General features: G+C 45.4%; 1 protein-coding gene across 2 annotated transcripts; it reads right to left on the bottom strand.

Moving 5' to 3' along the window:
• Window positions 1-12,178: 12,178 nt before the first annotated feature.
• Window positions 12,179-14,081, bottom strand: LOC112882277 (GDSL esterase/lipase At2g04570-like). Of its 2 annotated transcripts, none has more exons than XM_025947295.1 (2): window positions 13,128-14,081; window positions 12,179-12,587 (listed from the first exon to the last, which is right to left on the bottom strand). In XM_025947295.1, the coding sequence occupies exons 1-2, from the start codon at window positions 14,005-14,007 to the stop codon at window positions 12,394-12,396; spliced, it is 1,074 nt and encodes a 357-aa protein (XP_025803080.1). In that variant the 5' UTR covers window positions 14,008-14,081; the 3' UTR covers window positions 12,179-12,393. The 2 variants fall into 2 exon arrangements, with proteins under 2 accessions (XP_025803080.1, XP_025803081.1); XM_025947296.1 differs by lacking the exon at window positions 12,179-12,587 and adding an exon at window positions 12,599-12,972.
• Window positions 14,082-15,017: the final 936 nt, after the last annotated feature.

The raw sequence follows: 15,017 nt of genomic DNA, 5'->3' as shown, positions 1-15,017 counted from the left end.
ATTAAACCCGGTAGTCCCGGTATGTGCTCCAACATATGTCCAAGATCACGCATATGCACATACCGTCACAAGCTCATACATCACCATTGATCCACAAAGAGCAAATTTTAATACAAAGTTAAGCCATTAACCATTACAACAATGGCATAAGGGGAGGTTCCAAATCTAAAATTTAAGGTTCAACAAAGGATACAAGCCTCGGGCTCACAATAATATAGAAGAGATAAAACCATAAAGCTTAATGTTTATCATGATAACCCCAAGTACGATACGCAGCGGAAAATATAACGATAGATAATATTAATGGCGTCTTGCTCAAGAACACCATTGACCATATTGGCCTATTCCTCGCCCGCGCTGGGTTCGGCAGGGAAGAAATGGCCAAATACCACTTCCAGCTCACCTGCAATTTAGTATAATAAAGCAACATGAGTACAAAGATACTCGCAAGACTTACGCGAATAAATAGATCAAGAAAAATGCATATGAAGGCTCACAAAAAGGCTTTAGGGTTAAGTAAATTAAATAAGTATGAGCTCCCTAATTCCACCATCTAGCCTCCTAGCATTTTAATTAACTTGCCCAACCCACCTCAAATTTTAGTTAATTAGCTAACTCAAATCCTAAGCCTCAACAAGAGGGAACGTAACATGCAACCAACCATTTGACCAAAACTTCTACGAAGATTTCATAGGATAAAGAGCTTGCTCATAACTGAGAGCGCGGCAATTCGAATTGATTCAATAACCTTGCAAGGGTGTACATCTTTACCCACACGACACAAGGACCATGCGACTCACCCAACCGATCACGTGGGGTGAGGGGGTACTCGCATCAACCTTTCCCGAGAAGTTGTAACCGTTGAACATCACGCCTAGCTTGCGCGGAGAGTCACCTAGGTCCACCGGGGACACCCCTAAGCCTCTCTACAAAGCCCTACGGCCACGCATCTAGGACCGTGCATCAACGATTAGAACTAGAGGGTATTCGGTTTATCCACCCTTTGAATGGATATGTGGTAGTACGATAAGTGCTCAATTTCCAAGGTCATCCACGTACGGTCCTTAATCGGTTCAAGCGGACTAAACCTCCGAGACTCCTTTCTCTAGGCCCTACCTTCTGCTCAAACCTCAAAACCACACTTCCAACTAGCCCGATCCAAACCAACAACCCGACACCGGACAACATGTTTAAGATAACAAAATGTGGGTGAAACAAGTGATCCTATTCCAATTTTCCCTACAAGATATCCACCAACTCTAGGCACGACTAAGCATTTAGTTAATTTGGTTGCAACTAGCTACGTGTGCCAAGGGCATGGATATACAAAATCAAGAGAGGACATTGCATGAAAATAGGACCAACGATGCAATAGATAAATATTTAACATAAACATAGATACCCCAAGTGAAATAACTAAATTTAAGAAAGTTAAGTAGGTCAAGAAATCATGCTTAGCTGCTTGCCTTGGTTCTCTTCTTGCTCAACAACACACTTGGCTCCCGGCTCGGTCTCAACGAACTCGGTGGGCTCAACGGGTGCGTCCTCCGGCGTCTCGGTCACTAAAGTGCATGAATGAGATGTGTGCATTAGGATGATGCTAATGATATGCAAAGAGTTGGTATGATATGAAATGGAAATGAAGTACCACAAGGAGGCACGCAAGCAAAATACACGAAGCTCAATCAATAATTCAAAATCTAAGCCCGAAGGCGAACTTGCTCACACAACATATAGCAAGAATAAATCATGGTTTTATTTCTGCACATAGGGGATCTCAAGAGGAAATCATGAGAGTTGAAATTGCATCAAAAACATATTTGTGGAATTACTTATGCTATTTATAATTTTCAGCCGTTAAACTCAAGTTAAATCTTAAAAGATACTTAAAAAATCTCCATAAATTCTCAAAGAATTACTGGAGGCAGAGGACATGAAAACAAAAGTAATAGAAGTAGTTTTATCATTTTATCAACTTTCTATCAAAAGTTATTCATTTTACAAGTTTGCAGGCAGCAAAACCAAAAATGCATTAAAACCCTATCAAACAGCCTAGGAACATTTACACAAGCTGCACCATGAGATAAAGCATTTCATCAGAAATTTAACAAGATTTAGCTTAGCATTTCTAAAGCATCACACAACAAGATTAACAATTAACTTGGTTTAGCAAGAATAAACTATAACTCAAGGTACAGGACTCTAACATGCATAAAATTAATTTATCTAAGTAGATCTATTACAGAGGAGTCAAACAAAACAAATTTCACAATTTTTGGAGACTTACAACAGTTTCTATGCAATTTACAAGTTCACACATGAAATAACAAAAGCAAAAACGAGGCGGCAGCGCTAGATCCACCCGGATCTAGCGCCCCTGGGCGCCGACAGGCAGGCCCAGGCGGCCGGGCGCGTGACCCAGGCGAAGTCAAGGCCAGCCGTGGCCTTGACTCGCCATGGGCGCGGCAAGCGCATGCCCGCGGTGCGACTCGCGCGTGAACGCGCGCGCGCGGCGGCCGCAAGCGGAGGAGCGGTAGGGGGCGCAGACGGGCGGGGCGCACGCGCACCAGCCGCGCGGCACGGTAAGGGTGCCCGGCCGCGGCACGGGCAAGCGGGATGGGGCGGCGGGCGGCGGCGCGGCGGAGAGCGGCGGCGGCGGGAGGGGGCGAGCGTCGGGGAGGAGCTGCGGGCGGAGGGAGAGGCGGCGGGCGGCCGGAATCAAACAAGGAGGAGGAGGAGGTGGTGTAGGCGCGGGCAATCGGAGCAGGGCTTACCGGCGGCGGTAGATTGCGGCGGCAGAAGGGGAGGCGGCAGCGGGAGGAAGAGGGAGAGTTGGGGGCGTTAGGGTTCGGGCCGGGGGAGAGGAGAGGACGCGCTTGAGTGGGGAGAGAGGAGAAGGCGAGCGGGCGGCATGGGGAGATGAAGGGACGGCGGCCACGCTGGCCCAGCCAGTGGCCGCCGGCATGCGCCACCGCGCGGGCGCCCAACGGGTGGGCGCAGAGGCGCGGGAGGCGCGGAGGGGGAGGCTGACGCGCGGGCCCGGGCGCGCGGGAGAGAGAGAGGAGGCAGACAGGTGGGGCCGGGAGAAGGGAAAAAGAAAGGCAATGGTTCAACTTGCAAAATCAAATACATGCACTTCCCGGGCTCCAAAAATCACCAAATTTTTACCGAAGCAAGATCATACCACCAAGAATATAATGCAATAACAACGACTCAAAAGGAGGTCAAAATTGCCCACAAAAAATCATACAAAACTGCAGTTTTCAAACTTTCCAAGAATTTTATGGCTCGGCAGAGACATCCAAAAATTGAGGAAAAAATATCTAAAAATAATCATTTGAAATCTAGTATTTGAATAAAATCTTTGGGGGCACAGCTACATAACAGAATTTGAACTTGCTTCACAACTTACACATAAATCACACAAGAAAATGGATGCTCATGATGTAATTAAGTGCATATGATGCTCCTTGATGCTTGGATGATGCTCATGATGATGTTTTAAATTTTTAACCATGTGGTTTTAATTTTGGGTCGTGACAGCGAGCTCCCCTCCACCCTCCGCGGAGGCCGGGGTAGGGGAGGCGCCGAGCCTGCGCGGCGGCCTGGGCAGGGGCAGTGCCTCTCTACAGATTCTTCTTCGCATGGCTAAGTACATATCATCGGCATCATCTCTCTCTTCTTTCTTCCAAAGAAGCACTAGGTAGCTCTCTCATTCCTACGAGATGCATAGCAGTAGCAGCATATCCACATCCTGCATCACTCAAACATCTTCTCCTATCTCCTCTCATTTTTCTTCGTCGAAGCAACACTAGCTAGCTACAGTGGCTTACTTTGTTCCAATCGAATTGCATGCAAATCCAATCTCTAGCAGCAGCAACCCTCAAATCATCTCTGCTTCTCATGCCAGTTCTCTGTTCTTTTCTCAACCACACAGGAGCAACAGCAGCTGAGCAAGGCCGCAACTTCTCGTCTTCTCTCGTCCATCTCCCTCAAATCAACAACAACAGCCTTTCTTGTTGTATGGCCACTGCGCCACATCCAGCAGCCTCCAATACACCAGCACTAGCACGTTCTCCATTCCTCCTCCTGCTCCTGTGCCCTCATTGCGGGCATCAACGCTTCCATGAATGATGCCCTCAACGTGTTCGATGAAATGGGTGCAAGGTATACAATTTTTCTTCCTTTTTTAATTTTTTGCGTGCTGATTTTGTACAGTCTCCATCTCTATTAGCTGTGCTGAGCATATCTGTTCAGTGGTTGGTACAGAGATTGACATGTATTTCAATAAGTTCTGTGCAATTGATGAGACATTGTGTTCTTGTCCTAGACACAGACTTTCTTACGAATTGATGAGTTGGTCCTTTACATTTTATCAGTGGACTATTTCTCTATCACATTGCTGTCAGTATGCTATATTTTGCAAGTTATGGATTCCTAAACATACATTCAATTTCAGTTTGCCATGTATGTGCTAATGTATATTTATTAACTACTCATCAAAAATCACCACCATAATCAGATTGATGTGTACCATGGTCTACTTTTGCTATTTCAGTAGCTCTTACAGATCCAACTTATGTACTTAATGTGCAGTTTAGTCTCCAACCTATAGCCTTAATCTTTTATAAGATACTTCTTTCGCTTATTGTTAAAACTATTCTTTTTCCAAGATGGCTTTGTAGGCTTTTAATACAAAGAGAGACATAGAAAAGTAATGCTTTATGTATGATTTTTTTTGGCCTGTCAACTGCATAGAAAACAGAGAGGCAAGGATGATGGCAATGGTTGCTTAAGGGCAACAGGCAACATGGTGGAATTGTTGTGAGCCTTGTGGGCAACATGGTGCAACAGGCAACATTGAACTTTTATTTTCTGTGTGTTCTGTGCCATGCTGGTCCCAAGCCCGCGATGAGAAAATGTGGAGGGTTGTGTTAGGTTTGGCGAACCAGCATAAAAATCAGCCACTCTAATGGAAATGAAACCCATAAGAAATTCGTTGGGACGTAACCCTCTTAGCGACACGCCACATCGGAACCCGGGTGTGGTGTTAAATGGGCAAGGGCCGGGTCGTCATCCCCTCAGGGGCGCGTCATATCGTGATCCGGGTACGATGATAAGTGAGCAATGGTCGGGTCGTCGCAGCCTCTGTGGCGCGCTACATCTGCGCCCGGGTGTAGTGAAAAATGAGCAAGGGTCTTCGCATTTCTCTCGACGGGTGCGAAGGGTAAGGAAGCTAGCCGAGCCAACTAGGATTCGTCTAGGTAGTTGGAACGTAGGGTCTCTAACAGGTAAGTTAAGAGAACTAGTCGATGTAGCAATTAGGAGGCGTGTAAATATTCTATGCGTGCAGGAGACTAAATGGAAGGGCCAGAAGGCGAAGGAGGTGGAGGGTTCTGGCTTCAAGCTTTGGTACACGGGGACAACTTCGGGTAGGAATGGTGTAGGCATCTTGATCGATAAGAGTCTTAAGGATGGAGTTGTAGATGTTAGGAGGCAAGGCGACCGGATTATCCTAGTGCGGTTGGTCATTGGAGATTTGGTTCTGAATGTGATCAGTGCCTATGCCCCTCAGGTAGGTCTTAGTGAGAGCTCCAAGAGTCAGTTCTGGGAAGATCTTGATAGCATGGTTAGTACCGTGCCTATCAGTGAGAAGCTCTTCATAGGAGGACACCTCAATGGCCATGTGGGTGCGACTAATGTAGGATATGAGCGAGTACATGGGGGTTTCGGGTATGGTAGTAGGAACGAGAGGGGAGAGGATGTTTTGAATTTTGCGTTGGCCTACAACCTGCTGTTAGCAAATACCCTCTTTAGAAAGAGGGAGTCCCATCTAGTGACCTTCCATAGTGGACAATACTCGAGCCAAATCGATTTTATCCTTGCTCGGAGAGAGGATAGACGTGCTTGCTTAGATTGTAAGGTGATACCTGGGGAGTGTGTTGTCCCCCAACACAAGCTTGTTGTGGCGGATTTTTGTTTTGGGGTATGTACCCACCGGGACAAACGTGCCAAGATTGCGAGAACGAAGTGGTGGAAGCTTAGAGGGGAAGAGGCACAAACGTTTAAGGAGAGGATGCTAGGCGAGGGGCCTTGGGAAGAAGGAGCAGATGTAGATGATATGTGGCTAAAGATGGCGACATGTGTTCGGAAGGTGGCTTCAGAAGTGTTTGGTGTGAGTAGGGGAGGCAAGCAGGAAGTGAAAGAGACTTGGTGGTGGAATGACAAGGTGCAAAGGGCTATTAAGGAGAAGAAGGAATGTTTCAAACGCCTTCACCTCGACAAGAGCGTAACCAACATCGAGGGCTATAGATTAGCGAAGAGGTCTGCAAAGCGAGCTGTAAGTGTAGCGAAAGGTTAGGCTTTTGATGACCTTTATCAACGGCTAGGTACGAAGGAAGGAGAGAAGGACATTTATAGGATAGCTAGGACCCGCGAGAGGAAGACAAGAGACATAAACCAAATCAAATGCATCAAGGATGAGACAGATCGACTTCTGGTGAAGGATGAGGAGATCAAGGACAGATGGCGAGAATACTTCGACAAGTTGTTTAATGGGGAAAATGAGGGTCCTACCTTTGAGTTGGATGACTCATTTGATGATACCAACAGACGCTTTGTGAGGAGGATTCAGGAGGCAGAGATCGGGGAGGCTTTGAAGAGGATGAAGGGAGGTAAAGCGATGGGTCTCGATGGCATCCCCATTGAGGTGTGGAGATGCCTGGGCGAGAGGGCGGTAGTATGGTTAACTAAGCTTTTTAACCTAATTTTCCGGTCAAACAAGATGCCGGAGGAATGGAGGAGAAGTATTTTAGTACCGATCTTCAAGAACAAGGGAGATGTTCAAAGTTGTACTAACTACCGGGGGATTAAGCTGATGAGCCATACGATGAAGCTTTGGGAGAGGGTTATCGAGCATCGCTTAAGAAGATTGACAAGGGTGACCCAAAACCAGTTTGGGTTCATGCCTGGGAGGTCGACCATGGAGGCGATTTTCTTAGTACGACAGTTGATGGAGAGATATAGAGAGGAGAAGAAGGACTTACACATGGTCTTTATTGACCTAGAGAAGGCGTATGACAAAGTACCGAGAGACGTCATGTGGTGGGCCTTGGAAAAACACAAAGTCCCAACTAAGTATATTACCCTCATTAAGGATATGTACAAGGATGCGATGACTTGTGTTCGAACATGTGATGGCGATACCAGTGACTTTCCAATTAAAATAGGACTACATCAGGGGTCAACATTGAGCCCTTATCTATTTGCTTTGGTGATGGATGAGGTCACAAGGGATATACAGGGTGATATCCCTTGGTGTATGCTCTTTGCTGATGATGTGGTGCTAGTTGACGAGAGTAGGGCAGGAGTTAATATGAAGTTAGAGCTGTGGAGACACATGTTAGAGTCGAGGGGGTTCAGACTGAGTAGGACCAAGACCGAGTATATGATGTGCGACTTTAGCCCGACTAGGCATGAGGATGGGGACGTTAGCCTCGAAGGTCAAGTGGTGGCCAAGAAGAATACTTTCCGGTATCTAGGATCAATGCTTCAGAAAGATGGAGACATTGATGAAGATGTTAGACATAGAATTTCAGCCGGTTGGTTGAAGTGGCGGCAGGCTTCGGGCATCCTCTGTGACAATAAGGTGCCACAGAGGCTAAAAGGTAAGTTCTATAGGACGACGATTCGCCCGGCGATGCTATACGGTGCTGAATGTTGGCCTACAAAAAGGCGACATGTCCAGCAACTGAGTGTAGCAGAGATGCGTATGCTACGTTGGTCCTGCGGGCATACAAGAAGGGATAGAGTCCGGAATGAAGAGATTCGAGATAGGGTCGGGGTGGCACCTATCGAGGAGAAGTTGATTCAACATCGGTTGAGATGGTTTGGACATGTACAACGGAGGCCTCCTGAGGCGCCGGTGCGTAGTGGAGTTTTAAAGCGGGGCGATAATGTAAAGAGAGGTAGAGGTAGACCTAGACTAACTTGGGACGAGACGGTTAAGTGAGACCTTAAGGAGTGGAATATCGCTAAGGAATTTGCTATGGATAGGAGCGCTTGGAGATTAGCAATTAACGTACCTGAATCGTGACCTTTGTTACTTTTTGTTTAACCCCTAACTCTTCCTTTGGCTTGTGCCCTTTTTGTGTTTCTTATTCTTGTTTTCTGTGGGTTTCAACTCTAGCCTACCCCAACTTGCTTGGGACAAAAGGCTAAGTTGTTGTTTGTTGTTGTTTTGTTCTGTGCCATGCGCTGCGAGGCACACACACTATTCCAATGATGTTGTAAGCACCAATAATATCTCCTGATTTTTCATATGAAGCTCCATTTTCAGAAAATAGTTGGCCATTTTGACATCTTTGTTGACAATATGATGCAATTTGCAGCTTCAGAACACAAGGCATCTGAAACTGAATGTCATAAACCAAGCAGGAGCCAGTTACATCTTTTTAGTACATATAGTGTTCTGAATAGTTTAGCCATTAGAAACATGAATAGTTGCCTTGGCATCCATTTTCTTTTCACATTTCTAGAGTTCTATACTACTCCGATATGTCATACTTGTGGACGAATTAAAGATGTGTAAGTAAATAGCCTGCACACTGATTTAAAATGCAAAGCTAAGTTTATATTGTAAACATGGAATGTGCTGCCCAATGTAGTCATTCTGTTACCTGTATTCCAGCATGAGATTACAATAGCTTTGGTTCTATGCCTGCTCTTTTGGAAACACGAATACTGGTATATAATTCAGAATCATGTGCGATGTTCAACCCCGTTTAGTGGCACGTACCAGCAACACATGCATTTCTATCTATGATCTTTTCAAGCTATGGTTGATTCATTTAGATCCCTATTGTGCATGCTTGTGTGTTGAATGAGATTAGAGAGGTAACTAGCTGAATTCTAATATGCTTCCTCAAGACCAAATGCTCGGTGTGAACTTATGATGTTGGGGCTTCTTTGGTTGAGCACTGCTTAAGCCTCCATGATTAAGCTTACATCTAAACATATTAATATCTGCCTATTGCATTAATCTTCATCGGATCCTACTTCCTGTCTAACCCATTTTATTTCATGACCCTTGAATACATGGCATGCAGAATAGAAAGCTAAAAGAAGGATAACAGAAGCGTGAAGGACAACCTGAAAGCACCACCTGGTCAGGGCTCTTTCCCCATTACCCACCGACTATGAGTTTAAGTAGCATTTTGTGCTTCTATCCCATCTCAGGATGGTTCATGCCAAGAAAATATAATGCATTATTTTGTTTCTAATTACCAATGTGCTTGTCTCGAATTGTGAATGTCCTTTCACATGTATCAATTCTGATACTTCAATTCAGTTTAAAATCTGCTGTGGTGTACTGGTGTATTAATCTTTTTGCCATGATTGTATTTGCTGTTCAAAATGTATGTGGTAAGCGCGCCGAATGTTCTAGTGTCTTTGATGAGCACTCAATGTCACTGTGGCTGTCAGGATGGAAGAACGTGTCATACGGAGTATTTGCAGAAGCGGAGGCCTTCTTGGCGTGCCAGACCTTAGAGAAATATCGTGTACAGCGAGCGAAGGGGAGGTGAATGAGACTGACGGATTGCCCGCTGAGTCACCTGCTTTTTTTTTAGCGGTTCAAGGGATAGCGGACGGCTCCTTTCCACAAAAGGAAGGCTCTCCGTTTAGGCTTATTTAGAGAGGCCTCTTCAAATACGAGTGGTTTTTATTGGGTATTTGGAAATATCTGCATTGGTTTAGGTGAAGAGTGGCTATGTGTATTGTCTTTTTCTTGGCTTATGGTCCGACCATCTTGATTTGATGAATTAGGAGGGGCGGCTCTTCAATGCAGGCCTGAAATTGTTGGTTTGGTCCTCCTCGATGCCATGCATTGGAAAAGAGCGAGATAGTGACTGATGGATACACTTCCGTCGCCGAACCACGCTGCCCTTCGGTACTTCGTGCAACAGTGCAGCTGGTACCGAACATTATTGATGTGATCGCCCAACGATGACTACCTTGTTGCCTTTGAACTAAAGTTGAATCTCAATGGAAGTGCCATGAACGGTAAATGTCATACCATATTAAATCTCATGCCATATCAGCAAATTTACTGATATAGCTGAGTCATTTATGAGGAGAGAGGAGGAGAAGTTTTATGGGATGAGAGAAGAGTGTTATCATTTAAAAAATTTTAAATGTATATATGATGTTTAGGACACAGTTACCAAGTTTCCAATTTTGGTAATTGTGTGATGACACTCTCCACTGAGACTGAAGGTTATCCCTTTATTTTAAATATATATATGACGTTTAGAACAAATTAATATATATGTTTAAAATTGAATATCTAAAGTGGGAAAGAATAATAAAATGTGCTCTTGTTAGCAATTTAAAGCAAGGGGGAAACCCATGGTCTTCCTACATGTCATGCACTCTTACTTTGGAAAGAGTCAGACGGTGACAGATGAACTCATAGGTAACTAAACAGTAGCTGCTGTTGTGTACTTCTATACTTGTTTCAAGCGAGGAGTGTACTCCTATATTTTTGGCAATCGTCTCGTAACAAAAGAAATACTCTGCTATTTTTCATAGTTGAAAAGGTGCAAACTTTATTGTTTTGGCAGGGTTAAAATAAGTACAGTATGTATAGTTCAGTACCGGATTAGCATACCTATTGGCAACTAACCGGTAGTGACTTAAGCTCCACTTTAAATGTAACTGATGAGAGGTCCCCAAGGACTAAGGACTAAGGACTAAGGTGCATGTTCGAGCAGTCCTACTAAAACGAGGAAAACAGCCAGTGCAGGTTAGTGATGCAGCTTGATAGTTTGGGACAACCAGGATGATAGAGGAACTGAACGTACATGGACAGGCAGGGCCGCTTTCTGCAATGGATAACAAACATTGTTTTTTCCCCAAAACAACCGTTAATTATTAGAATGACTCTATAGAAGTGCCTAGAGATGGAAAGATTCCACCACAAACAACGTGCAGTTCAAGTTTGCATACACGCACATCGTTGGATTCAACTAATAATGCTTGAATGACATAATAAATTACATACGTACATTCCTCCAAATGCTTAAATGCGGACAGTTAGTAGCTTCCTTTTTGCTTTTTTTTATCTTTCATTCTTTGATAAACAAGGTATGGAGTCAGGGATGGAAACGGGAAGCAAACAGCAAAATAATACTCGAAATGGATATTCGAGATATCCGAATCCGTTTTCATGTGTATCAATCCGTTTCCATCCTAAGCGATAGAAACGGGAAGGAATTAGGAACACGGATATCCGAGATATCCAAATCCATTTCCATACATATCTGGTTTCTATACATATCTGATTTGATTACATCTTTATATGAAGCACGTCCGGCCCGTGCGACCACGCGCGTCGCCTATTGATTGTGGACCACTTCATTGTTCTAGTATGAGGTAGATGCTGGAGCAGAGCAGTACTTCGTACCATAGCGGAACCAAGGAAAACCTTTTGCAGTTGAGAGACTTAGCTTGCAGGCTGCAGCATGCGAATGCGTGCAACATCACGAGAAAAAAAGACAGTCCAATTTACACATTTAAATTATCATAAAAATCTAATTTTCATTCTTCAACTACAAAACCGGATAATGAAAACCATCTAACTGTCGAATCCGGACAAATTTAGCTCTTTAAATGGTTTCAAAGGTGATTTTTTTTATTTTATGAAAAATAAAAGTATTCAAATTTAGACTAAAAATTTTATAAGTAATTTATATTAAATAAAAAATGAAACGGGCGCCAGTATTTTTTTAAAAAAAATATGATATATTTATTGGCAATCTACTTATCAATTATTCGTATCATATATTTTTTATGTTCATATTATTTGTTTGCTTGCAGTTATTCCTATTACTTTTCAATAAATAAGACTCAAATAGAGCAACAACAAATATATTACATTTGTATCATATATTTTTTTAAAATGAGTTAGATTTGATTTTTTAATCTAACTAGATTTTATTTTAATTTTTTAAAATACAAAATCATATTTAAGCACCAAAAGAGTCAAACTTGTCAAGTTTCAACAATTAGATAGTCCTCGTTATCCGGTTTTGTAGTTGAACGTTGAAAATCGGATGCTTGTAATAGTTTAAGGGTGTAAACTGAATTTTTTCTAAAAATAACATATAAGTACACTTTGTATGTATTCAAGAGAAATCACAAAATTGAGAAGACCAGATTTACAGCACAAGTGGCCTCTACCATATTACCATGTAACAATGTGACATGCTCTCAAGAGTGTAGTATGTGGAAAACTGTGTGGTGCCTGTTTACAATATACACGGTACACACTACCGTAGCACAGCCATAATGTACCCGTCCATGCCTTGTCTACATCACCAAGATCAAGTATTTTCACATGAATACATGCAACGTGGCGTTGATGACGGTGTCGGCTAGCAGCTTGTACATCTTCTCCGTGGGATGGATTGCGTCGAAGAACACATACTTGTTGGCGTTTCCACATAGCATCGAGGTGCTGAAGCTGCAAAAGTAGCCTGCCTCGAAAAGCCCTGTCCCACAGCAACCTTGCACTGCATTCTCAAATCCTGCGCACGCACCAGGAAAGGGAAAATGGAACTAACAATGATTAGATTAGCCTCTTCGCACTGCAGTCTTGATTATTGATTACTAGTCCCAGTCAATGATATAGAAAAAGGTTCCGAAAAGAAAAAAAGTTAAATAATCATTGCTTTATACAATACTTTCTATACATCCGTTTAATTTAAATTTGCCAATATGAGCATATATATATAGAAATACAAGTAGCAATTAATCACGAAAAACTGTGTGCAAGTGAAGGGAAGAGCAGCGGCAGAAGCTTGTAGTAATGAGTTGAGGGCACTGTTGAATTCTGCAGCCGCTGGCTGCGACGTGTTGCCAAGAGATGGGCATGTGGCGCGCATGCCGGACGGCCTCTAGCTCTCTGCGGAGCTGAGCAGAGCAGAGCAGAGCAGAGCACCATTAATGGAGAATTGGAGAGGAGTGACCCCACATGAATGCAGCGAGCTACCGCCAGCATTGCATGGCTATCTTGTGATCGTGCAAGAAAAGAATTAATGGAGTCGTGCGCGGTGCTCAGTGGTTACCGTAGTCGGCCGGCCTGTTGACGACGGCAGCGAGGAGCTGGTAGGTGTCGGCGAAGACGAGCTGCAGCCCCGGGAGTTGGCTGTTGAGCTTGGCGACGAGCTCCTGCAGCTTGGTGTTGAAGGTCCTGGCGACGGCGTTGTACTGCTCGTTGCACTCCCCGGGGTCGTCGCGGTTGCCAATCCGCTCGGCGGGGAGGCAGCCCATGGGCGTGAGGCCCGTGAAGTCCATCTTGCGTCCGCCAAGCGCGTGCACGCGGCGGATGGCGGCCTCGGCGATCCCCAGCAGGTAGGCCTCGTACTCGCCCACCGTGTACTGCATCCGCCGCTCCGGCAGGTTGTAGTAGTTCTCGATGAAGTCGTTGGTGCCGATGCTCCAGATGTAGAGCGCCTCGCCAATGATCTCCTTGGCCGCCGCCTCGCCCTTGGCGACCTTGAGGCGGTCCGTGTACTCCTTGAAGTAGGCCAGCTGCTGGCCCAGCGTGATCACCGAGAGGACGCCGGCGGTGGCGTTGTCGAGGCCGGTGGCGGCGGAGGCGAAGGAGACGCCGGTGGCGAGCTGGTCGATGGTGCAGTTGGTGTCGAGGTAGGCCGGGATGGAGGGCGGCAGGCCGAAGGCCTCGGATATGAAGTCGGTGGCGAGGCGGCCGTTGGAGAAGCGGCCCGTGGGGAGGCCGTTGGCGTAGTCGCGCCCGTACGGCCAGAAGTTGCTCCGCGCGATGGTCGGGATGAAGTTGTTGTTGCCCGTGTCCACGGACGAGTCGCCGAACACGATGATCGCGGGCACCTTCCCGGCCGCCGCCACTCTTCCGCCGTGAAGCAAGAAGCAGGAGAAGATCAACAACGTGCACGGCAATAAGTACCTCTGGGGTGTCGACGACATTGCAAACAAACTGAAGACGACGACGATACAGTGCTCGCTTGCACTGGTGTATCTGACGGGACGAGTGAGTAAGGTGCTGGTGCTTATATAACACTAGCTGCCTGGAGCGTGTGTACGTATATAGAGAAATTTATTCTACGTGCAACTTGTAACTACTATATATATATATATATATATATAATAGACGGGTCGTCGCGTGCTTCGTTAGGATGGAGCCGGCCGGGCCGGGGTAAAATTAACAACCGATTATTCATGTGTGCATACATATACATTAGTGCACTGCAAGGCTGCAACTGGCGGCGATAGCGTGGAGCACTAATTGCGCCGTGCGTGTTCGTGTGATGAGATCGCATTAGGATGGTGAGTGATGGGAGCGGGAGGTGGTGAGGAGTGAGAGAGAGAGGGAGAGAGCAGAAGCTTCTGCATGCTCAGCTGCATGTGAGGCGCTTAATATAAGACAGCGCATTTAATCGCCCCTCGCTGCATTTATGGTAGGGGCAATAGAATAATAAGCAACACTCTCTAACGGCTGCCTCTTCAAGGTGTTTGGCGTGGCCGTCCAAACAGCCGGGCCGGACAGGCAATGTGCCATGCTGTGCTAGTTGGATGCCGATGAGGATGGTTTAGCTTGTGGGAGTGGGAGCGTCGATCGGGCCGGGACACCATGAACGTGGCGAGGAGCTCTTACCAGGAGGGGAAAGCGATCGAAGCAAATAAAGGGAACTGGATGCCAGGAGTCGAGGCACAAACAGTTGGCGTGCCCGGAGGCTTAAATAAGCGGTGAACGCAGTTCCCCGATAATGGTGCGACACGAAAGACACTATCCTCGCACCTTTTTTCTTTTTCTTTTTAAATTATCGCAGTAAGTGTTGTAACGCTCATAAAAGCTTATGACCACGGTTTGCACAGCCGTGAATTCGTAGACTTTTTCTCAACGTTCAGAAAGCTTGTGAGCACGAGTGCACTGTCAGGACCCAAACATCCTAAACATTTAAAGCATAGCATCATGG

This window comes from Panicum hallii, chromosome 2 (assembly GCF_002211085.1).
Source record: "Panicum hallii strain FIL2 chromosome 2, PHallii_v3.1, whole genome shotgun sequence".
Taxonomy (NCBI): Eukaryota; Viridiplantae; Streptophyta; class Magnoliopsida; order Poales; family Poaceae; genus Panicum; species Panicum hallii.
This window is presented reverse-complemented; position numbering and strand designations above follow the sequence as displayed.